Consider the following 26,643-nt stretch of genomic DNA (forward strand, 5'->3'; position numbering starts at 1 on the left):
CAAGTTTGAAGGGCTTTCTGCAAGGCAATGGGTGCCACAGCGAGTCTTTCGTTTGGGTACCACCCTCAGTCTAATGGCCAGACAGAGCGGGTCAACCAGGATTTAGGAGCTGCTCTCTATTGCGTCTGTCACCAGCATCCATCATCCTGGTCATTCCACCTCCCCTCCTTGCTGCTTGCCATTGCCTCAGCATTTTGTTACTCTCTTGCTTGTACCTGTTATCTCCTAGTTCCTGCCAGCAGTACTTTTTGTCTTCTGTTTTTTCTGTTAAGTACTGCTGTGATTTTTCTGGTTGTTGATTTGTGCGCACCATGTGTAGGTCATTTTGTTTTCATTCTTAATCTTAGTTAGTAGCCTACTTCCTACCGTGCTCCTCCGCCCACCTTTTTCTGTAGGTACGCTTTGACCTTTTGTCACGTCACTTTTTGTTAGTGTTCACTTATGCGTCAAGCTCCTTTTGCTCAGTAAAAACTGTAACCCTTGCCCACCATTTGAGTTGCATTTGAATCCTTCACCTGCGCTTTTGCGCACGCCTAACAATATGCCATTTTCCGCATAATTTTGCATGAATTACAACACCAAGAAATTTTATTTAATTTACTCTTTCAATTGAGTCAACAATTATTTTGACTTAATGCTTAATTAGTCTAGTGCCAATGATTATACACTTTGTTTTGTCTAGATCCAAAGACAATTTGTTTGTCAAACCAGTTTTTTGTTTTTTTTAAATATAGTTTATTTAGCTCATTTTCCACAATACTCGGAAGCTGTTTGAGATTTTCTCCAAAGCAATATAAAGTTGTCATCTGCAAATAAAATGTTAGAACGACTTTGCATATGCAACACATATGTCAAAATAATTTAGGACCAAGCACTGACCCTTGGGGGACTCCATGAGTAATCTTCAACTGATTTGATTTGAAATTAAGATGCACATACTGATTTCTATCATCTAGGCAACTCTTAATCCATTTACGACAGACCTCTTATGCCATATCTCTCCAGTTTATCCATTAATATGAGGCTTTTTTTTTAAGTCTATAAAAATGCTAACTGTAAATTCTTTGTTATCTATATTTGTGGCACAACGTATGTTATAAAATGCATGCTTTATAGCAGAAGTGGGCAATCTCGGTCCTTGAGGGCCGGAGTCCTGCAGGTTTTGAACGTTTCTCACTTCCAACACAAGCTATTTATTTATTTATTTATTTATTTATTTTTCCAACACAAGCTGATTCCAATCAACAGGATCGTTATGAGGCTTATGCAGAGCTTGCTAATGAGCTGATCATATATCAGCTATGTTGGAGAAGGGCAACATGCAAAACCTGCAGGACTCCGGCCCTCGATGCACACCTCTGCTCTATAGTGTTTAAGTCTGGAGATTCACTTGGCCAGTCTAAAACTTTCTTCCACTTCTCTCTTTTGTTGCTAAGGCAGTTTGTTTTGGGCCATTATCTTGATGTACAATGAAGAATTTCCTAATCAATATGGTTGCATTTTCTTTAAATTGGCAGACAAAATGTTTTTGTCAACTTCTGAGTTAATTCTACTGCTGCCATCATGTGTTACATCAACTGATGCTTATGCATATCCATCCAAGAAGAAGCTATGCATAACCCGGTCATGACATTAGCTCCATTGAATTTCCCAAATTAGTTTGTATTATATGAGAACATGAGATAATACATTAGGCTGGGTCGATTATCGGCATTTTGATGAATATCGGCATCGGCTGTTTTAAAATTCTGACGGCCAATAATATAGCCTTTTTAAACTGTGTTAACTTCAGGGAATTATTTAATTTTCAGTTAACTTTATAAGAGCTGCTGCTGACCCTGGACACTCTCTGCACCTCTTGTTTTTGTTTGAAATTAAAAACTAAGATAAGTGCAAATTTAACAATTCAGATATGACATTTTGGAAAACTTTATTTATTGTAGAAAATAAAAGGAAGCTATTTACTCGTTTAGATTTGCATTTAACTTGGGAATCTCGGATCTTTATGAACGTTTTGTTATTTATTTATTTTTAATTCAGATGCCTATTGACAAAGATTAAAAAAATAAATATTTTTTTATTTTTAATTTTTTTTAGAGAGAACTCAGTATTGTTCATTCGGGAATCTTACCGATTCAACATGTCATCATCATTGCTCTCTCTTTTTATTTATTTATTTTTATTTTGTGTGTGTGTGCGTTTGTGCTCATTAATTCACCTGAAACCTATTAAAAATGGAAGGAAGGTGAGATCCACAGATATCAGCCTCCACCAATTCAGTGACTAGAGGAAGAAGCAGATTGTGTTTGAATTTCGGTAGATGCTGCTGTGGTGGATCTGGCATGCATGAAAACCGCCACCAAATAAGGGAGCTGTCGGACAGGGCGAGCACAACCCTCCAGGGTCACCTAGGCCACGGCAGCTCCAGGGCAAAACCCCTGGGCCCCGCGGGGGCCACCTGCGGGAGAGCAAACCCAAAAGCCCGGAGCGCCCCCTTCCCCACCCCACGGCCCACGCCCCAAGGCCAACGCAGCAGAACGGGGCGCGGCAGGCCCACCAGCCCACAACCCGCCCTGCCATCCACATCTGCCACCTGCCACAGCCCAGCCCCCGCTGCCCCCAGGCCCCATGCCTTTTTTAGCACTCTTCTTGGCACATCTATTTAGATTATAAAATGTATAAAATATCTTTCAGTTTCAAGCCTCTCTGGCTTCTAGATCTTGACCCCCCAAAACGGTGGACAAGCAAATGCAGATCACACGTTTGAAAACTATCTATTAGATATTCAATACGTACAGTATCTGATTTTTATCCTCATTTGTAAAAGGGCTAATTCCAGTCTGAGTAGATATAATCTCATGCTTTTTCCCTCTTTACGTTACCATGATGTAAATACTTGAGATGCACTGAAATGTTGATCTCTTGACAAAAAAGGAATTGGCTTGGCTGTTCCAATAATACCGATCGTTGCATATATAATAATAATTGTTACATAATAATAATTATTGAATAATAATTCTATAATAATAATAATAATAACTATTTTACATGGAGTCAAAGCCGCCCTTGACTAAATTGGCACCCTAAGCGAATAAAAAATTTTAGGCATGTTCTCCCTAATCTCCACAAATTTTTCTGGTGCATGATAATTCAAGGTTTCACATGAGTAATTTTAAAAACTATTTTAATGGCAGAAAAAAAAGAGTGCTTATATCATTTGTGTACATGTGTTGATTTCCATGTGTCTCTGCAGGATGCTGGAAAAGACACCTGTGTTTATCCTCTCCCTGAGCCTCATGAGTTGTTCCAGGCTTCACAGATGAAATTTGAAGACTTTCATAAAGACCTGACTCGACTCAGAAAAGACCTTAAATGTAACTTCTATTTACAGTTAGGCCATAAAACATGTTGCAGGAGGGAAATCAATTAAAGTACTTGTATAGTGTTTTTCTAACCTCATGATATACATTTTTTTTCTTCCAGCATGTACCTCAGAGGTGGAACGAGTGTGCAAAGCTTCAGTTGAAGATAGCCTACAGCCTTTCAAGGACAAGATGGGTGATTTTATTTCAGAAGGTACTGATAAAAATTATGTGTTTCAGTTAAATAATGACATTAACATTACCCAGTATGCTTAGTATTTAGGGTCCATGCACACAATCCGGGCTGCGGCCATCATATGTGGGGTTTGCACGTTCCTCCTGTGTTTGCATGAGTTTTGCTGGGTAACCTGGCTTTCTCCCTCCATCCAATGTGTCTTATGTTCATCTCAAATAGTGGGGCGTGCACCCTTGGGGTGTGCAGTGTGATGCCAGTGGGGCTGCGTGTAATCTTAGGGAAGATACTAGAATAAAGCGCGATTGCACATCCACCACAGTCAAGTGTTCTCAGGGAGTATTAGCTCTAATGTGTAGGTTGTTTTTTTTTGCACCGGGCATGCACACACACACAGCACAGAGAACAAGTATACTTGTTAATTATGTTTTTTCAACTGAGATGGGTAGGGAAATCGAGTATCGGCACACACGACGGACCCTCTTATTGCCGTTTTACGATCACACAGTCAATTTTGTAGAGTGAATTTTACTCTAAAAAAGACCCAGTCCCAGTCTATATAGAGTAAACTTTATACTGTAGGGGTAAAATATATATTTTTTAAAAACACTCAACAGTTGAGGAATAATTACAGAACCTTTAGGTTGGGAGACAGCCATTCTAACGACTGACCCATTCCAATTATACTCTGTGTCAATATATCGCAGGTGTCAGGTGGAAGCCTTGTACCTCCATTTTTGGTCTCCTTTTGGACACACCAACAATATGTTAATCAACAATAAGTCTTGCATATCTCAAGTGGTAGAGTGGTTGTCTTCCATGCTGAAGGTTGTGGGATTGTTCCTCAATCCTTTAGTGTTTTGTTGTTGTTGTTGGTTTTTGTTGTTTTTTTTTGTGTACTTTACTCTCTTCCACTTTAAGTGTAAAGTTTACTTTATTTAGAGTAGGACCGAATATAATCTTTCAGGGGTGTTAAAATTAGTGCCTTAATTTTGAGTTGATTTAAAGTTCCTTTAACGCCACTATTTTTTTTTTACGCACGATTAGTACTACTGATTGTCACACCCATCTGGGGTGAAATTTGTTCTCCGCAATTGACCCATCCACTGAGGGAGCGGTGAGCAGCAGCAGGAACTTGGGCTCAGGGACCATTTGGTGCTCTGACCCCCCAATTCCAACCCGTAATGAGTGTCAAGCAGGAAGGGAAATGGGTGCCAGTTTTATAGTCTTTGGTATGACCTGGCCGGGGATTGAACCCACAACCTCCCAGTCTCAGGGGGACACTCTACCACTAGGCCCCTGGGCTGATTAATAACTGGTCCTTACTTGAAAAGCCTGTACTGGGAGAATTCCAGTCGCAACGCAGCAGAACCGTCCACGTCAAAATTTAGCAGTAATAAATATAATAATGTAGATATTTGAGGAGACTGGGGTCAGGTTGTATTTTACAATTTTTAAAATGTGCAGAATTTTACAAGTTACTTCATGTTTAAAAATTTTTAAGTGAATTTACTGAAAATGTGCAAAACGGACATGCGACTTATGCCCGTTTATTGCATATATTGAGAAGGGACTCCGCCGCTGTAGGTGGTGGTATACACCAGAAAAATGTGATCCACCAGTAATTTAACAGAAGATAAATAATTCCAAAAAGATTTCTGTCTCGTCGTCTCCTCCACTATATCTTACTTTACCGTCCGACATTACTTTGGGACTACAAACGTACGTGTGATGTAATATCCGGTCAAAACGTGCGACGTGTATCCGGTCTTCTCAGCGTTTATTCGCAAAACCTGTTTCCATAGCCAAAATTCGCATTTTACTTGTTTTCAATATGCTTCCAAATCCACCTTCTCTATGCGTAAAAACCTTTTGGCGATTTTTGAGCCCTTTGTCGAATTTTTAGCGTTTACATTCAGTTTTATTTTCGCATTTCTTAAAAATTTGAATAAAAATGGGTGGATGGAAACCCAACTACTGTTGTAACACACTTGCTGCAATAAGCAGGGGCGCCGATGAAAAAGCTGTTTGGATGGCAGCATATGTTTCTCCAAAACCTGTATGTACCTTTCAACATGAATGGTGCCTTCACAAGTTACAAATGCCATTGGCACTAACACAGACCCATACCATCACAGATGCTGGCTTTTTAACTTTATATCCATTTTTTTGCTCTTTGGCCTGGAGGACACGACGTCCACAATTTCAAAAAACAATTTGAAATGTGGACTCATCAGACCACAGAACACTTACCAACACATGGCCCCACAAAACAATTGACCACATGACAACACATGAAACTACACAAAGACACATAAAAAGAGGATGTATAGAATAATTTGATACAGTATATTGTCTGGAGTATGAGTCACAGTAAGTCTTGTACATTTTTCTTCCATAGCGAAGCATGAACTTGAAGCATTGGAAACTCATCTCAGCAGTACACACAAACTGTAAGTATAAGCACTGATATGACTATATACTGTATTATGTACATACTAATCTGTACCTACTAATCTGTCATAATTTAATTTACTAAACATGAACTGCATCAGATTAGTTTACTCAAACACTGATGCCTTCAATCCTGAGAGTGTACTGTGTGTTAAGATGTCTTTGTTCCTTACCAATAATGTTATATCAAAATATAACAAAATTAAATTTCTATTATTTAAATCATTTGTCTTTTTAATAAATCCCACAAAGCAAGATTCAGTTTTTGTTGATTATGGTGGCACCATCGGGACAAAGGCGGTAATGTTTTGACCACATTTCCCATGATGACCAGCGCATTAGGTCATGAAATTTGGATGTTCCAGGCGCCCGTAGTTGGACTGAGTTACATTGTTTCCAGTGGCTATATGAAGGATGTATTGACAATTCCGAGATGATGTCACAAGTCATTGGACTTTGGATCGTTGTCATTTGATTTGTGAGGATTATTTTGATTTTAAAATGTGATGAGATGTTGTTTGAGCACTATAACAATCTGTGTGATTTGTATGATAGTCACAGGCAAAAGCAATACAGTGCAACGTTTGTTTTCACCGTAAAAAGGAAGCATTTGCAGTGCATTGCGGAAGTATCATAAAAGCCTGGATGTTCGGAATTGTCAATAGTGATGAGAAATTAATCCATTTTCATTTTTTTCTTTGTACAGTACTGTAACGATTCTCAAATAAGTTAGCAGCAGACGTTAACTTCTTTATTGTAAATACAAATGGCTGCGCTCCCCCCTCCTTCCCACGATACATTTCCAAGCACTCGTAAACAAGAACGCACACAACAACTTTTGAGGGTTGCGTGGCTGGTCAGATCAACGGCTGGAACGGCAAACTATCAAACTGGTGGCTATTTATTGCTACCATGCAATTTTCCGATTGCTAACATTAGCATAATCATTTTTGATTTGAACATGGAAAGCTACCTACTAAAAAGAGCTGAGTCCTGCAAAGGCAGCGTTGGTTGGAAATTCGCCCTTGTCCTTGACCCCACGTCAGCGGGTGAAATCCGGGCCAATATTCATCTGTACTGTGCTTTTTTATTCAGGTTAACTCCCTTTTTTTTCTTTTTTCTTTTCCATCTCCTCAGACAAAAATGTTCGTTTCTTGGGTTGTTTTGCAGCTTCTCCATGACAACAGTAATCGTACGATGTTCGACTCAACTTCCGTCTTTGGAATGAATGGTTAAAAGGGTGTGACGTATGCCGTAAAGCAGTCTGCATGTTTGTAGTTTATTTTTGTCTGGCAATGTTTCCACCATCCTCCTCAAAGTTGTTTGGTGCCAGAAAAAAATTATCAAGCCATGACAAAGGCTTCATTAAAGTAGCACTATGGAACTTTTTAACCTTAATAAAATATTTTCATAACTTTTCTGATGAAACATTGACTCAAAACTAGTAAAATGGTACATGGCCTGAGGGGGTCTGTATCATTTTTACTGGCACTAAGCAACTTTGAGGAGGATGGTAGGAACACTGCCACATAAAAAACTACAAATGTGCTGACTGCTTTATGGCATACGTCCCCCCTTTCCCCATTTGCTACAAAGACGGAAGTCTATTTGAATGTTGTCGCATAATTACTGCTTTTCTGGCAGAAGCTGCAAAACAACTGAAAAAGTCTAAAAAGACTAAAAGGAAAAGGAAAGCTACCCGCATAAAAGGACAGTCAAGGATCAACATTGGCCCGGCTTTCACTTGCTGGCATGAGCTAAAAAAAATAAAAAAAATAAAACAACGCAATGCGCTTGTACTTTTAGCAAATGTGGTCTTCCTTCGGACATAATAATACCGCGTTTGTCCATATTGCGCTGCCATAATCAACGTAAACTGAAACTTCCTTAGTCTGTAAATTATTTTTTCATCAGCAGAATTATCAAAATATGAATTGAAGGTTGAAGTAGGGCTTTAAAGAAAATATAACATTTTCAATTGGATCACTTTGACCCACAACGAAACCAGTGGTGTTAATAACCAAATCAATTCATTCATTAATTGCAAAAACTAATACAGTAAACCAAAAATCATTGCTAACTACAGTAGTCAGTTGATTTTTGATATTTAATATAAACAATAACTTCACAAAATAAGAAAATAACAAAAAAAGAAGGCCAGCAGAAGATTTATCCCATTTTTATTTTTTTTTATGTATTTATTTTTTGACCCGCACCATAATGGGATGATTAAGGATGACCTGGGAAAAGCTATATCAACATTTGCCAGCAAACTTAAATCAAATCTAAAAGTCCAGTAGTTTCTAGTCAATAAAATTGTGATGCTGTTTTGATAGGTTCCTAGAGCTCACAGTATTCTACTCAGTGAAGGCAAAGGGAGGGGAGAAGGAGGTTTCCCCAAACACTATCTTCTCTATCTGGTATGAGTTTTCCTCTGACTTTAAGGACCTGTGGAAGAAGGAAAACAAATCTATTCTAAAGGAGAGGTAAATATGTGACGGCATAATCTCTTGCTGTAGTTCTATTCCCTAAATTGTAAAAATGTCAAAATATTCAACAAATGTATATATTTTTTTTAATCGATCACAATAAATAATGTACATTTTACAGGTTAAGAGTAGCAGAGGAATGTTTCCGACAAGCCAAAGAGCGTGCTTCCTACAGTGTTAAACCCAAACATGCTACTGGGATTGTAAGTTGACCCTTTTTTCTTTTCTTTTTTTTTTACCAACATTTCAATTATTCAAGCACCTGTTTATAAGTGATGTGTGTTTTCTAATACAATGGAAGAACAATTGCCAGGTGTCTTAATCTACTGTAAGACCTCTTGCCATTTATCAGTCAAATTACATAAAGGATCAATGCACACTTAACATAGGCGGGGGAGGGGTCTGTCTTTAAAAGTTTTGTGAGCACTTTCCAGCACTAATAGTGACTATCAGAAGACTGCATATTGTCAGTTGAACTACTAAATGGATTAGGGATGCACTATAATGCTATTTTCAACCAATACCGATAAACCAATAATTTAGAAAGTGCCGAAGTCAATAACTGATAAATAAGACGATAACCATTTGCAAAATTAACTTGAATGCAAATATACTTTCCAGTCCTGCTATAAGTCTAACATGTACAAATACATTGAAACATTGTGTAAAGCACCATGAAGCTGAATTTTATTGACATCTCTGCTTCAAAGACAACCAGTAACTAATTTTGAGTTTGCCAAAACATAACAGTCATGCTTTCAAAATGTACACACAAAAAACGGTGAGACTAACATTTTGGGGAGACACAGTAAAAAGCCCACACTGGTGACTGCCATGTTACCATGATGCATATTCTGTATTTTTTTTGCACTCGCACAAACACGCACACGTACATGCATACAAACAAGGTCTCCCAGGCGGGGAAACAAACCCACGGCGTAGGCAAGTGACGGTACCACTACGCCACCTGGAGCCCACCATGATGCATTTTTTGTGAACATGAGGTTGTGCGCATTATGACGTCACAAATAAGTGACACTATCATAGGAGAGAGAGGAGGGGTTGAAGAGTTGGGCACAACTTGAACCACAACCACAGCAGATGAACCAACGTGGCATTGTTGTGTCCAAAATAAGTTGTTTGGATGTGCCACAGTGAAAAATGACAGAGAAGAAAGTGGTTGCGTTTCCTTGTTTTATTCATCCTCGTGAATAACGGCAACAGCTCCACTCTTCGCTCTACTGGCGGTCTCCAAATCAACACTGCTTCATATGTCTTAGAAAAACTTTCCGCTATTTTGGACTGTAGGATACCTTTATCTCCAAACTTGTGTTTGCTAGGTGACCTAACAACAATTGACTTACCACATAAACAATTTCAATCTACACTTGTAGCCTTTACTATCGCAAAAAAAACAATTCTTGTTAACTGGAAAAATAAACAAACTCTGAATATCGACCAATGGTCTAACCTCCTCATAAATCACATTTTAATGGAAAAAATATCTGCCTCAAATAAAAACCAAATATCAAAATTTATAGAAACATGGTCTACGTGTATATAATTTTTTAACCTAATTCTGGTTACTTAATTCTGCCTGTTAGCGAGAGCCACCACACCGTGATAACCTACATTGATGTTTCTGCATTTGGCAATTTATTATTATATTATATTATTCGTATGGGATTTTTTTAAATAGGTTTTAGGTGAACTAATGAATACACACACGCTTGCACGCACACACACACACACGCACATACACATACTCACCCACATACAAAAAAAAAAAAAAATATATATATATATATATATATATATATATATATATAAAATAATAATAATAAAAAATACAAAAGGAGAGCAATGATGACATGTCAAATCGAATGAACAATACTGAGCTCTCCATAAAAATAAAAATAAACACTGCTTCATATGGACACTTTGCGCCCTCTTGAGACATCTTGCTGTTACAACCATGTAACAATATTTCTGCAAACACCACAGCTCCTCCCCTGTAGCGAATAAGTTGTCATAACTTCCAAATGAACATTTTGTTAAACAATGGGATGACATTTTTTCTCTCAATGGAATGCCATACATCCATTTACCCAAACAAAAAACCTATCATGCCACATAGCATAACACGTTACAAATCCAACCGGTCCGGCGGACGCACATTTCTTTCAGGCCGCTCTCTGCATGCTGAAACTGCAGAGCTCACCTGCACATGGTTAGTCTCCTCAGTCTTGGTTTTCCTCATGTTCTTGCTCTGGTGGAGCATTTGCATACTCTACTGAATCATCAATGGAATATTCCCAATTTCCACTTTCATTCACAATCTGTTCTGACAAAACATTGTTTCTTTTTTAACCCAACATTTGGTTTGACATTTTTTCCATTTACTGAAACCAAATAGGTTACAGGACCCAAAACCTCCTCAATGACACCATCCAACCACTTCTCTCTTCCCCTGTAGTTTCTAACTAACACAGGTTGGCCAACTGAGAAAACTGAGCTTTCTCCCATCTTTCAGGTTTGGAACAGCATCAGATCGGAAATACAATTCAAGAGACACAACCTGGTGCAAACTAAAAACTGTTCAGTAGGTATTTTCTAGGTTGTGGAGTGTGGCATGTTCCTGTAACTGAACAAAGAAGTACAATACAATACAGTGTAATACATTGCTGCAGTGACCTGCCACCCACCAACTTACCTTTAACCAATAACTTTTTGAAATTTTGCACCAGCCTCTCAGCCATCTCATTTGAGGCAGGATGATATGCAGATGTCTTAATGTGCTTGACTGTATGTTCAGGAAAATTCCAAACTCTTCAGATGTAAATTTGCTGACCATTGCCCGTCACACATTCTCTAGGTAACCCATATGCAGCAAACAAGATTCTCAAAACCTCAATAGTTTTGTTCGCTGGTGTGGTCTGCATATGTATTATTTCTGGCCACCTAGCTTAAGGATCCATAACCACCAGAAACATTTGCTTATTGACTTCAGCAAAATCAAGATGTATTCTATCCCATGGACCAGAAGCCCATTTCTATCTGCGTCCTGGTGCTGTGACAGGCTTGCTACGCTGATGTTTACAGATTTTGCACTGACTTGCTTCTTTTTCAATATCTTGATCAAGAGTAGGCCACCAAAACAAAAATCGGGTGGAGGCCTTCATCTTAACCATTCACCAATGGCTATCATGTATTTCTGACATAAAGTTTTTTGCATTTTTTCTGGAATGACCAATCTAAATCCCCAATGTACACAATCTTGTTCCACTGTGAGATCAAATTTGTGCTTTACTTTTTTTCTCTCTTTTTTTCCCTCTTTTTTTCCAAGAGAAAGCTCAGTATTGTTCATTCGGTAATCTTACCGATTCGACATGTCATCATCATTGCTCTCTCTCTCTTTTTTTCTCTTTTTTCTTTTGTTTTGTATGTGCGTGAGTATGTGCGTGTGTGTGTGTGCGTGCGTGTGAGTGTGTACTCGTTATTTCACCTAAAACCTATTTAAAATCCCATACCGTTCACCCAAACCGAATACTTCAAAATCCAGCTAGAGTCGTGAGGTTGTCAGGAGACCCGAGGAAGGATCAAAGAAAAGAAAGGAAAGTGAAATCCAGCACCGACCAGACATCACTTACTACCCACCGGGTTACCAACCAGAATCTTTCACCAACCCCAGAAATATCTGAATTCCAACAAATTAGGGAGACCTCAAGAGACCAAAGGAAAGACTGAGGAAAGGAAGGAAGAATAGATGAAGCAGAGTGAGATCCACAGACATCAGCCTCCACCGATTCAATGACCAGAGGAAGAAGCAGATTGTGTTTGAGTTTCAATAGATGCTGGTGTGGTGGATCTGGCAAGCATGAAAACCTCCACCAGAGAGGGGAGCCACCGACCCCGGCCAGGATAGAGTAGGCACAACCCCCCAGGGCACCCCAGGCCAGGGCATCGCCAAGGCACAACCCGCGGGCCTCGCAGGGGCCACCAGCCGGAGAGCAAACCCAGGAGCCAGGAGCACCCCCCACCCCAACACGGCACGCGTCCCAAGCTCTACGCAGCAGAACGGGGCACGGCAGGCCCACCAGGACCCCCCACTGACGAACTCTACCCCTACACCGTGGATGTGACCCCGCCCAGTGTATATACAAGTGTGTGTGTGTGTGTGGTGCATTAAAATTGGGAGCAGGTGAGATGGAGCAGAGGGAAATGATATCCCCCCACTCCGATCCACCTGCTTCTCAGACTTGTCAGTGCATTTAAAAAATAGGGGGTGCGTGGTGGCGCGGCGGGGATACGGATGGGGGACCGCAGCACTGCTTAATACTGCGGTCTGCCCCAACCGATGGCTCCACACACCGACACACCCGCCCCCTCCAGTTGGAAGGTGCAATAAAATTGGAGGGGAGTTGTAGGGCGAAGACTGTGTCTCCGCCCTAAAAAAAAAAGTGTGTGTTATGTGCCCTATGTGTCTATTAACAAAGTGTGTTGTGCAAAACTAGTGCAGTGAGTTAAGAGGAGCGCCCAGTGGGGCCCCTCCCAACCGGGCGGGGGCAGGAGGCGCACCCGCCCAACCCCCACCGGGACCCTGGCGGGCATATGGGAACAGCCCGGACACTGGGGCCCGCCTGAGGTGCCAGGAGGGGGAGGAAGGTGCCAAGGGAAGGGGGGTGGGAAAGGGGGAGGAGACGACAAAAAGGGCAGGGGGCAGCGGCAGGGCAGCAGAGAGAGGGGGGAGGAGGAGGAAGGGTGGCGAGGGAGAAGGGACAGGGAGGCAGAGGACGGGCGGTGAGAGGAGAGGAGGGAGAGGCGGCAAGGAGGAGGGAGAGGCGGCAAGGAGGAGGGGAGAGGGAACCACGGGGCACTCCAGAGTCCCACCCGCCCCGAACCACGTCGCCGGGAACGGAGCGACGGACCGCGCCGGGGCGGCGCCGCCCCTGACACCAGGGAGAGCACCGCAACGCAGCACCCCCCAAGAGACCCAGGGAACGGCCAAGACGCAGCCGCCACCCAGCAACCAACAGAGGGGCAGAGCCGCCTACGCTCAGCCAGGGGGGACAGCACCTATAGAGTTAACCCACTGGCATGCAGTGATTCCGAATATTAACCCTTAGAGCCCATTGGAAGTGAATCTTGAGGAGTTGGTGACTGTAAAGTGTCTTTTGATGTAGTCTGCTCGATCCTGCTGGCAGTAACTGGGTTCCTGACTATAAAAACACAACCATTAGTTACAAATTGACAAATACAGAAACAGCAATACAAGTTATCGCAATGTGGTGGCTCTCGCTAACAGGCAGAATTAAGTAACCAGATTTAGATTAAAATATTCTATATACGTAGACCATCCATCCATCCATACATACATACATTTTCTTAACTGCTTAGTCCTCACAAGGGTCGCTGGAACCTATCCCAGCTAACTCGGGCTGTAGGTGGGGCACACCCTGAACTGGTTGCCAGCCAATCGCAGTATATGTAGACCATGTTTTTATAAATTTTGATATTTGTTTTTTATTCGAGGCAGATATTTTTTCCATTAAAATGTGATTTATGAGGAGGTTAGACCATTGGTCGATATTCAGAGTTCGTTTATTTTTCCAGTTAACAAAAATAGGTTTTTTTTGCGATAGTAAGGGCTACAAGTGTAGATTGAAAATATTTACGTGGTAAGTCAGTTGTTGTTAGGTCACCTAGCAAACACAAGTTTGGAGATAAAGGTATACTACAGTCTAAGATAGCTGAAAGTTTTTCTAAGACTTTAGTCCAGAAATACATTACCGGAGTAAATAAATCATGAAAATAAGTGTCTGTAGTGTTTTGTAAACACTGGAGACAAATGTCGGAGTCTGAGAGTCCCATTTTCTTCATCATGTATTGAGTAATGTATGTTCTATGAATCATTTTATAATGGATAAGTTTTAAATGTGTGTGTTTTGTCATTTTAAATACATTTTCACAAACTTGAATCCAAAAGTCAGATTCTGGAGCTATGGATGAGATGGGTAAATACGTTTTATCAGTATACGAAAATTTGCGCTTTACAAATGGTTGTGGATCTTCATCCGAGATAAGGCACAGCTTGTGGTTTGCAGAATTTTGGAATAGACCCTGGAAATACATGTAGCTTGGCTTTAATTCCCTTCACTTTGCCTAGACTTGGCTGGAACACCATTTTGTACTTGTCACATAGGTCTTCACAACTTACAGGTGCTACTCTACCTGGGTGAAGCCCATTCACCATTTGTAACAGGCTGTTACATATGGTGAATGGGCTTCACCCACGGTCAACATTCCAAAAGTTGACCAGACACAGGGGAGAGAGGCAGTGGAAGCCCAATTAAGCAAATTAGAGGCTGATGGGGTGATAACAGGTGCCTCTCTGAAAGCATAAGGCACAGCATGTGGTTTGCAGAATTTTGGAATAGCCCCTGGAACTACTTGTAGCTCGGCTTTAATTCCGTTCACTTTGCCTAGACTTGGCTGGAACACAATTTTGTACTTGTCACATATGTCACAATTTACAGGTGCTACTCTGTCTATGAAAGACCAATTCAGTTTTAGTTTCAGTCTCTTCTCAATAAAGCTAGACCATTTCCCTTGACCACGAGCAGTTTAAGTACCCGGGAGACTCCATTGCATTTTACCATAACAGAGATACTCCCTCTCAGTTGTAGTGACTACTTACTGTAGGTTCTCAACACACAGTTAGTAGGCATTAATTTCTACTTCCTGAATCTGCGCTTGTACAACCTTTCCAAAATTACTGACACAGCTGCTCCCGTATCAAGTTACATTTTCATATGTTTTTCATTGACCCTTATGTATACAAAATAAGCTTTTACAATCTCTAGTTCACCTTCTGAGTCGATGTCCAGTACTTCAGCTGCAACCAAGAACAGACATTACCTTCTTGGTACTCAAGTACAGTACTGTGACAAAACCTTCCTTGGTTTGGCGCGTTCCTCCTTCAGCTGTAGGCGGGGAGGTCTCATTCCTGGTAGAGCTGATGTCTGGATCCGCAGGTTGACGATCAGGCAATCCAGAGTTTATGTCCAGCTCCGCAGGCTGATGATCAGGCAATCTGGAGTTGATGTCCGGCTCCGTAGGCTGATGATCAGACGAATCTGAGCCAGTATCTGGAGGGCATAGAACCGACGTCCTGGAGCTCCCTGTCCCGGTCTTACTCCCTTTTTCTTTATCACGCAGCTTGTCTCCAACATCTAGGTGTTACGTCCATTGGTCTGTGGATCCTTTTCCTTTTTGCTTCCCTGTGAGGATCTGCAAGTTCTTGCAATGTGTCCCTTCTTTTTGCATGTGTGACACGCCATATCTTTGAAGCGACATTCGGCTGGTACATGTCCGTGACCAGCACACCTGTAACATGGTCTCCCTCGGTCCTCTTTTTTCGTAGCCTTCGTCTTGGAGATGACATTAGCTTTGAAGGCCTTTTGTGACCACTGCAGGGCATTTTGTTTAGCTACTTCATAAGTGAGCCCCATGTCATATGCTGTAGCCAGTGTCAGGTGTTTCGTGTGAGCCGCATTTAACAAGCGGTCGGGGAGTTCAGCACTTTTCATCCCCTAAACAAATCTATCTCTAAGCGCATCCTCTAGAAAAGTTCCAAACTTACAAGTGGCTGCTAGCTTCCTTAAGTTAGCCATATATTCACTCATAGACTCATTCTCTTGCTAATTTCTTGTGTTGAATTTATATCTTTCTGCAATAAAGTTAATCTTTGGCACAAAATGTGTGCACAGGAACTCGATGAGATCAGACAAATTTTTTTTCGGAGGGCTTCTCGGGTAAACACAAGTCCATTAGCAGCAGTGTGTGGTTCTTCTTACCAACCAGTGTCAAAATCACTGCTTTCGACTTTTCATCTCCATAGCTGAGTCCATTTGCCACGAAGAACTGTTCTAACCTTTCCAAATAGGCCTCGAAGCTTTATTCATTTTCGTCCAAGTGCAGGCCGTCGCCATTTAAACTTCAACACTTTCTCTCATCTTGATGGAGTTTTTATCTTGCGAAAAAATACACTTCTCACCACCAGCAACATCCCATCCTCGTCACCAGGAATCTGTTGTGTCCAGATTTTGTTGTGTCTGAAGTTGTTCGGATGTGCCACCGTGAAAAACGACAGAGAAGAAAGTGGTTGTGTTTGCTTGTTTTATTCAGCCTCGTGAACGACGGCAAAAGATCTACTCCATTCGCTCTACTGGCGGTCTCCAAATCAACACGGCTTAATATGGACACTTTGCGCCCTCTTGAGGCAACTTGCTGTTACAACAACCATGTAACAGTATTTCTGCAAACACCACAGGCATGTCTGTTATTATCGGCGGACTTCTTTATTATCTGGTTTATCTGTATGATGTGAAATTGGTAAATAATTGCCAATAATTATCGGCTGACTTCTTTATAATCTGGTTTAACTGTATAATGTCCAATTAATCAATAAATGCCTATAATTATCGCCAGATTTCTTTATAATCTGGTTTATCTGTATGACGTCAAATTGGTCGATAATTGCCAATAATTATCGACCACCGATATTATCGTGCATCCCTACTTTAAAATACAAGTAACTAGTAATATGAAATATTACAATTTTGAAGTAGCCCAACACTAGTGTCAATGTTTGCTTCACACTACAGCACAACTGGCCAGGGGCGTCACTAGGTTTCATGGAAAAGGGGGGGCTTAGCCCCAAGGACAGGGCTGGGCAAACTCGGTCCTCAAGGGCTGGAGTCCTGCAGGTTTGGGATATTTGCCTTCTCCAACACAGCTGATATATGATCAGCTCATCAGCAAGCTTTGCATAAGCCTGATAACGATCATGTTGATTGTAATCAGCTTGTGTTGGAAGAGAGAAACCTCGAAAACCTGCAGGACTTCGGCCGTCGAGGACTAGGTTTGCCCACCTCTGCCATAGGAGATGCACAGATGGACAGATATAAAAGGAATACAATAAAAGTTAAAGTCATCATTAGACTTGAAGTGTTATTTCAGTCAGTATTTTAATATGGTACACAAACATGAATCATTTTTATAAAATTAACCAAAGATATATATATACATATATATATATATATATATATATGTACACATTGTCCACAGTGTACAAAAACTATGCAAAAAAAGGTAACTGTGTTGACATAAAGTGAGTATATCATTTTCAATAAATTAAGATACAAACCCAATTCCAAAAAAGTTGTGACACTATACAAATTATAAAAACTGAATGCAATTATGTGGAAGTGCAAAATTGTAATATTTTATTCAGAATAGAACATAGAGAACAGGTAAAAAGTTTTAAATGAGAAAATGTATCATTTTAAGGGAAAACTATGTTGATTTTAAATCCCATGGTGTCAACAAATCTCAAAAAACTTGGGACAAGGCCATTTTTGCCACTGTGAGGCATCCCCTCTTTTTCTTACAAAAGTCTGCAAACGTCGGTATCGAGGAGACAAGTTTCTCAAATTTAGAATTGATAACTTCAAATTCACTTAGTTATTTAATTTCATACTTGATTGGTGGGCATACAATTCAAAGAACCTTTGTATACAAACTATACATATACATTTTCCATCATCTACCCTTCATGTTTTAGCCTTGATTTTGAGAGCCGCATCTCCAACTCCATCAATAAAATGTACCTTTGTGCAATATGTTTCTTTCACAGAAAGCCAAGCTTGGAATGAAGATTTGACTCGCTGAACTTACTGTTTTTAAAGAATGATGTCTGATTTGGTTCTCAGTCTGTTAACGGGATCATTTTCCAGGATGACCAATTTTCACTGATTAACTTGGTGAGATGATAGACAAAGATCACACTATACACACTGATCTGTTATTCTGTGTCGGATAAAAGAGAAAATGTGCAGTGACATTTCAAGATTTTCAGGGCATGTGGGAACCGGGAAAAATACAATAATTTTCAAATACAGGAAAATTATAGGACGATTTCCTGGGCATAACCCAAGGATCATGTTTTGCTGGGAATCACCACAGCTTAAGTGACAATATTTGTTTATTGCAGTAACAATGTCAATGTCAGTGGTAAATATTTTTGTGTTGAAATGATGCATTAAAGTGCTTGATAAGCAACACATTTTAACGGATATGCTGAATTTTATTTTCTGACAAGGAGTCACTGTAAAAGGGTTTATAATACTGTAACACTGTGGTCTATCTGACCTGACTGTCTGTACGATGTGTTCCAAATTTCTAACATTTTTTAAACTATCAACAATTTCATTGTGTTTAAAATTATTATGCATATACCTGTAAGTGATGCATGTTCTTCCGGTGCCTGCGTGGGTTTTCTCCGGTTACTCCGGTTTCCTTCACATTCCAAAAACATGCATGGTAGGTTAATTGAACACTCTAAAATGTCCCTAGGTGTGATTGTGAGTGTGAATGGTTGTTCGTCTACATGTGCCCTGCAATTGGCTGGCAACCATTTCAGGCCTACATGTACCACCTACTGCACGAAGGCAGCTGGGATAGGCTCCAGCACGTCCGCAACCATCGTGAGGATAAGCGGTTCAGATAATGGATGGATATTTAAGTGAAATAAACATGATCTGATTTATTGTTTTTATGGGGGAAATGCATGCAGATCACTATCATCAATGTCCAGCAGAAATCCCCAAACTCCAAATGGCTCAACAAACATGCTGTTTTTTGGGATTTATCAAAAGTGATTGCTCTGGAGATATGAGAATTCCCACCAACGAGATCTATATGTTGTTTGTCCTGCCAATTTAGAGCAATGATATGAACAAAAACATCATATCCCTCATAATTTGGAGCACAGTGTAATTTGGGAATTATATTTAAATCAGATGCTTGAGGTTGTCAGGGTCAAACCTCAAGTTAATGTTACAACCTTTTAATGATCTGCCTAATTATCACAGTTGTCACAAGAAAAAGTTCACTTGGGTAATAAAGTCAGATGTATGAGAAAGGAGGCAAAACTTTATTTGAGCACAGTAAAAGGAATTACGTTCAAAAATGAATTCAACATACATAATACAAAGTTTGAGAGAAATATTTTTTGTTCACTTCTGCTGACTTTTGATAATTATGTGTAAAATATGCCTGTAATTTGGGTAGAACTAAACCCTCAATCTATGCTTAATGATATAGGTCGTGCGTTGTTAATTCCGGCGATTTGATTAACTCAGTAAAAACAGTAGGCGACAGAATTTAAGGGTCTGTTTTCAAACTAGCGGCACGGTGGCTGACTGATTAGCACGTCCGCCTACCAGTGCAGAGGACGTGAGATCGAGTCCAGGCTTTGGCCTTCCTGGGTGGAGTTTGCATGTTCTCCCCGTTCTTGCGTGGGTTTTCTCCGGGTACTCCGGTTTCCTCCCACATTCCCAAGACATGCATGTCAGGTTAATTGAACTCTCCAAGTGTTCCATAGGTGTGATTGTGAGTGTGAATGGTTGTTTGTCTCTGTGTGCCCTGCGATTGGCTGGCAACCAGTTCAGGGTGTACCCCGCCTACTGCCCGAAGCCAGCTGGGATAGGCTCCAGCGCCCCCCGCGGCCCTTGTGAGGACAAGCGGTTAAAAAAATTGATGGATGGATGTTTTCAAACTAGCGATGTCGAACTTGCGTATATATCAAGCTCTATGAGCCCTGACCTGACTAAATTTTCCAACCTACCGACAGGCGAACTTCAGTTGAAGTAGAAACCCAATTCAAAAAAAGTTGGGACACTATACAAATTGTCAATAAAAACTGAATGCAATTATGTGGAAGTGCCAAATTTCAATATTTTGTTCAAAATAGAACATAGATGACAGGTCAAAAGTTTAAACTGAGAAAATGTATCATTTTAAGGGGAAAATATGTTGATTGTAAATTTCATGGTGCCAACAAATACAAAATAAAAAAGTTGGGGCAGGTAGCAATGAGAGGGTGGAAAAGTCAATTGCACTTACACAATTACACACAAAAAGCTGGTAGACCAGTTACCACTAATGAGGTCCATTGGCAACTTGATTAGAGTATAAAAAGAGCTTCTCGGAAAGGCAGTCTCGCGGAAGCAAAGATGGGTAAAGAATCACCAATTCCTCCAATGTTACCTAGAAAGATAGTGGAGAAATATCAGAAAGGTGTTTACCAGCGAAAAATTGCAAAAAGGTTGAAGTAATCATCATCTGCAGTGCATAACATAATCCAAAGATTCGGAGAATCTGGAACAATCTCTGTGTGTAAGGGTCAAGGATCAAAGCCGAAAAATCATACTGGATGCCCATGAACTTCGGGCCCTTAAACGGTATTGCACGCAAACAGGAATGCTTAATGTAAGGGAAATCACAGAAAGGGCTCAGCAATACTTCCAGAGTGCGTGTGGCATGGGCAGCTTCCACATCTGGAAAGGCATCGTCAATGCAGAAATGTATGTTCAGATTCGAGAACAACATATGCTCCCATCCAGGCATCATCACTAGATACACGATAATGCCAGACTACATGCAGCACCAATTAAATCATGGCCAGCCTGCGGTCCACTTCTTTAACTTATAGAGCACATTTGGCGCATCATAAATGGGAAGGTGCAACAAAGAAAGCCCAAGACAGTTGAACAGTTAGAGAGACGGGTGTTAGACAAGAATGGAACAGCATTCCTATTTCTAAACTTGAGAAACGTGTCTCCTCGATCCCCAGACGTTTGCAGACTGGTGTAAGAAGAAGAGGGCCTGCCTCACAGTGGGGAAAATGGCCTTGTCCCAACTTTTTGAGATTTGATGACACTATGGAATTTAAAATCAACATAGTTTTCCCGAAAAATTATACATTTTCTCAGTTTAAACTTTTGACCTGTTCTCTATGTTCTATTCTGAATAAAATATTACAATTTTGCACTTCCACATAATTGCATTCAGTTTTTATTTACAATTTGTATAGTGTCCCAACTTTTTAGGAATTGGGTTTGTAGTAGATTCCATGGCTCGATGGGCAATAATAACTTTTAATAAGTAAAATAACAGTCGTTAAGTCCCTAAGTTTCTCCGCGTCCCGTCCACTTCAATTCAACAGTCATTCTCTTCCGCCGTCCGTCATGGGGCAGTCATGTGATCATGTGACGTTGGTGCAAAAGGTCTATATTGCTGGTGTTGTACCTCCAAAAGCAGAGGTGGGCATCGAGGGCCGGAGTCCTGCAGGTTTTGTATGTTGCCCTTCTCCAACACAGCTGATATACTGTATGGTCAGCTCATCAGCGAGCTCTGCATAAGCCTGATAACGATCCTGTTGATTTGAATCCGCTTGTGTTGGAAGTGAGAATCCTCCAAAACCTGCAGGACTCCGGCCTTTGGTCTCATTTTGTTTTCTATTTTTTGACAGCTCGGCAGACTTCCCGAGTCAACATGTCATCTTCATCACTCGCTCTCTCTCTCTCTCTCTCTCTCTCTTGTTTGAGCTTGCGTGTGTGTGCGCGTGTGTTGGCGTGTGCTCTTTAATTCACCTGAAACCTTTCACCTTAACCGGATACCTCAGAGTTCCACCAGAGTCGTGAAGTTGTCAGGAGACCAGAGAAAGGATCAAAGGAAGGAAAGATGAAGCAAAGTGAAATCCAACACCAACCAGGCACAAATCCAGAATCTTTCACCCACCCCAGATACATCTGAATTCTAACAGGAAGAGACCAGAGGAATGACTAAAGAAAGGAAGGATAGATAAAGCAGAGTGAGATTCACAAACGCCAACCTCCACTGATTCAGCAACCAGTGGGAGAAGCAAATTATTTTTGAGTTTCAGTAGATACTGGTGTCATGGTTCTGGCATGCATGAGAACCTCCGCCAACGAGGGGAGCCGTCGACCTCGGCCCGACAAGGTCTCATTTGAGACACAGCAGCAATGGTATAGTGGCAAACAAGAGTGGCAAAGCTCAGGTGGTAGAGTGGTTGTCTCACACTCTGTAGGTTATGAGTTTGTTAATGCTCGAGTAGCTCTTTTAAAATGTAATAATAATAATAATAATAAACTGATAAAACATACTCAATATTCTCCTTGTAAAATTTGCTTAGAATTTCCGAGTGAATACTGAAACATGACTAAACATTTGAAAATGTTATGGTAAGTATCTTCTAATACCAATGTTTTCAACAGCCCTTGAAGAACTCCTAAAAAGGTCTCTGTATTCAAACGGTTCTTATAGAAACCCCTAGCCTCAAAAGAACCCTTGAAGAAATCTTTTTTCAAAAACTGTTTTTTCATAAGCAAATAGTTCTGGGTAGAACCCTTTTGGAACCCTTACTTCTAAGAGTGTACTTGTATCTGGGATCTTGTTCTTTCGGGCCACAGCTCATAACCATGGGTGTGGGCAGGAACCTAGATTGACCGGTAAATTGAGAGCGCCTTTCGGTTCAGCTCCTTATTCATTACAGCAGACCGATACAGATGCTGCACCCATCTGCCTGTCGATCTCCTGCTCCATCCCGCCCTCACTCATTAACAAGTCCCTAAGATACTTGAACTTCTCCACTTGAACGGGATCTCATCTCTGACCCGTAGAGGGCCGGGGATGATAAAAATAATAACCCGAAAGAGAACAATTAGCCTATATTTCAATGCTTCAATCAATTCCACACTGTTCAACAATGTGATCGCGAGAAGAAAAAAATTAATATTTAATATAAGGTCAAGTTTGTTGTTGCTGCTGTTTTTTCCTGATTTTTATTTTTTTTTTTACATAAAATAAGCATGTGGTCTTAGTTTTATATTTAATGAAATGTTATGAAAGCACAATTATAAAATTACCCACATCATCTTGTATCATAACTGCATGTCTGATGTTTCTAACAAACTATAAAGTGAGGGTTCATTGGTGGTTAATGGAACACTCTTTATAAGATGAGAAAGCAGGATGGAGACGGATTTCTTCTGGAACAACGCTGTTTACTCGTCACACATGCTGCTACAGCGGCAACACTTCTTGACAACTCATCAGCTGACCATCACTAACCAATCAGGAGCAAGCAAACTTTAGGTAAATGCAAGTGAATGAGAACAGCAGATTAAACACATCAATTTAGCTACTTGTATTTAAAAAATAATAATACAAAAATGTATAAATGTGTAAATAATTATAGAAACATAAATGTATAACTAAATATATATATTAACAAATTAACTTAAATCTTACTCAGTTCTGAATCTTACAAAACTAATCCAAGTCAAAATTGGTAAAGAATTTGATGAATTATGATGAATTTATTGTAGTCAAACAGTTACCTCAATACAAGTAAATGGAAAAGATCACCAGGGACTCCCAGTAAAAGGTGGTGGCTTGGTCTGCACATCCTCAACCAGTAGACTGGAACGCTGCACATTGCACCATTGGAGCATAGCACTTCCACCTGTTGGCAGTGGCATGGTACTTTCTGGGCCACCATACAGTCGCTTTTCTGGAAAAGAAAGACTAAATATTTCACACACATTCATTAAATATATTAGACAGTTGAACATCAGGATGTGCAGTACGTGACAAGCATGTGTATTGGCAACATATACAGGCAAATAAGCAATGTCATTTGTGTGAGGAGTCCCGCCAACTGCCGTGTGTATAGCCGCTGGAGTTCATCAAAGTGCAATACCTTGGTTTCCTTCTCACTTTGTATTTGAAGAGGAAATGCGCAAATTCCGGTATTTTATTGATTTTAATTATGAAATCATTGACATTACTGATTTGAAAAAGAAAATGAATGTAACACACAGAACAGATAACTAAAATATAAAATAATTTAGTGTAATCATTAGGGTTTTGTTTTGCTTTTTACTCTTCACATGCAGCTAAGGGAACAGGGAGGCTCTGCCTGTCCTTTCTGCTCTGATTGCACATGCTGGTTTGTAGTAGTAATAGAAGAAGAAATTAAATAAGATAATTGATATTCAGTAAGATTTCAATGCTTCTCTGTGTCATTTTTATTGTGAATAAGGCTCTTATATTTGACTTGGGAGACGCATTAACCAAATACTCAACAAAACCAGTTCCTGTCTATATGTGTCCAGCAACAGTTTCAGGTTGTGATTTCTCGTGATGTCACACATTGACCTCTGGACACCCCCCCAGCCACCATGTATGAGTTTAATGCATTGTTTTGTTCTGGTGCTTATTGAGTGTTTAGATAGATAAATCTGATCAAATGTCAAAATGGAGAATTTGGGATCCTCCTCATTGCTTGTGTAGAGATCACTTCATATCAGGTGAGTCAATTACTGAATCAGTTAGTCGAGTTTGATCTTTGTTTGAACTTTGTTTGATAAGATTTGAAAGCACTCACCAGCAAGAGAGGGGGTAATTCCATGTAACAGCGTCGCCGAGTTGGAAAAAAAAAGCACTCCTGACACTTCATCGGCAATCATGTTCTTTCTTTTCATCAACGTGAGTGTCAATGCTTTTGAGTAGAAAGTTGACAGATAAACGCTAGTTTTAGCTCTCCTTGCCATTGTAGTCCAATAACGCTGCGCCTCTACTTTCCTGCCACGGGAGGCGTTGTAACGTGAGGTGGCTGATCAGCCATGGACGCTGGATATCAAAAAATACTAGAAACAAACAAAGGACCTGGAAGTCCACAGGGTTACTTTATAAATAGGAAACAATAACAGCATAGGCTTCTTGGCGTGACCACGCATCACGATCATGCGTACAAATCAACAGCATCAAATACATTGATAGCCAAACGAAGAAGTGCTAAATAGGCACAACAAAAACAAGGAGACGCCACCCTGTGGCGCGGTGCCACACTGCAGCGTTACAGCGTGTTCAGAGAAATTGTCTTGTGACGTCCGGGTCTCTATTGAATCGGGAAGACTGAACATTTGTCAAGGAAAAAACTTGTGGCTTTCATGAATTGGTAGAGCTGATTTCACTCCATACTGTATATAGGTATAATTTTATTTATTTTTTAATTAATTTTGCAAAATTTCTCCTGTATAATTCTGTAAATTGAACTGTTTAACCATTATTGACAACGCTTGATGATTCCAAATAGAATGTATTTTCATGATTTTTTATTGTTGGATATGAACTGATTGTTGCCAGAATATTTTATTAAATGTCAGATTGTCCGGCAAAACAAACCGCCAGGAGCAGCAAAAAAGCCGCAGTGAAAAGTGGAAATGAAAGCGAACGAAGAGTTTGTCTCGCCAACACTGGTAACTGAATTGCTACAGCAACAGAAGGACATGTTCATACTTCTCTGAGGTTGGCGTGGCTCATTGGTAGAGTGTCATCGCCCAACCCAGAGATTGTGGGTTCGATCCCATGCCATTGTGACCACGTCAATGTATCTTTGAGCAAGATATTGAACCCCCATTGCTCCTAATGCTGCATCATCAGTAGGTAAAAGAGTACTGTAGTTGAATGTAAAGTGCTTTGAAGGCCTTGTAAGGTGGAAAAGCGCTATATAAATGAAATACCATTTGAAATGCCATTCTCCAGCAAAAACAAGATAACTTTAAAAGCTTTGTTTCAACAATAATGGACAATGTATTTACAAAAGAATTGCAAGGTAATAAAAACAACTGTATTCTTAAAAGGAGGCGGATGATTTAAAAACAGACCGTAAAAAACAAGATGAGTATTGTAAACCCATACAATCTTATGTTTTCAAACTCTGTGACAGTTTTCTGACATCACAGACAAAATATAATATTTGGAGGGTAAATCAAGAAGGAATAATTCGTGTTTGATGGGATCCCTGAAACGCCAGGAGAAACTTGGGTTGGTACAGAGGCAAAGATATAGAAGGTTTTGACACTCCAAGAAGAAGTGGAAATAGAAAGGGCTCACCTTTAGCACTCTCAATTATGTTTAAGAAGAAATTCACTTTAGCCTTTCGCAGTGCTGCAGTTACTTTATTTTGTGCTGATGTGAATTTTTGGCTATCAGTGGTTTGGCCAGTTTTCAGAAATAATTTGAGCAGCTGATCTCTGTTTTTTAAAAGTGTGCGACATTCATTATTGAACCAAGGAAGGGAGCAGGATTTCTTAGTCCTGTTGCTGTTTTTTCGGGATGAAGCTGCAGTTTTGAGCTTTCTTGAGCAAATGTGTGTGAAAATTAAAAAAAAATTATATATATATATATATATATATATATATATATATATATA

General features: G+C 40.2%; 1 protein-coding gene across 2 annotated transcripts in view; it reads left to right on the forward strand.

Annotated features, from left to right (window-relative positions):
• fmn2b (formin 2b) overlaps positions 1-26,559 on the forward strand; it is a 53,627-nt gene extending 27,068 nt beyond the window's left edge. Inside the window, exons 14-19 of one of the 2 annotated variants that reach the window (XM_077550487.1) lie at positions 3,254-3,374; positions 3,484-3,576; positions 5,957-6,008; positions 8,346-8,495; positions 8,620-8,701; positions 21,874-26,559. In XM_077550487.1, the coding sequence (XP_077406613.1) occupies positions 3,254-3,374; positions 3,484-3,576; positions 5,957-6,008; positions 8,346-8,495; positions 8,620-8,701; positions 21,874-21,948 (573 nt within the window). In that variant the 3' untranslated portion in view covers positions 21,949-26,559. Of the gene's footprint in view, positions 1-3,253; positions 3,375-3,483; positions 3,577-5,956; positions 6,009-8,345; positions 8,496-8,619; positions 8,702-18,195; positions 18,621-21,873 lie in introns of those variants that run through there. The other variant, XM_077550488.1, reaches the window with a different exon arrangement.
• The last annotated feature ends 84 nt before the right edge of the window (positions 26,560-26,643 follow it).

The sequence above is a fragment of the Vanacampus margaritifer genome, chromosome 18 (assembly GCF_051991255.1).
Source record: "Vanacampus margaritifer isolate UIUO_Vmar chromosome 18, RoL_Vmar_1.0, whole genome shotgun sequence".
NCBI classification, from domain to species: Eukaryota; Metazoa; Chordata; class Actinopteri; order Syngnathiformes; family Syngnathidae; genus Vanacampus; species Vanacampus margaritifer.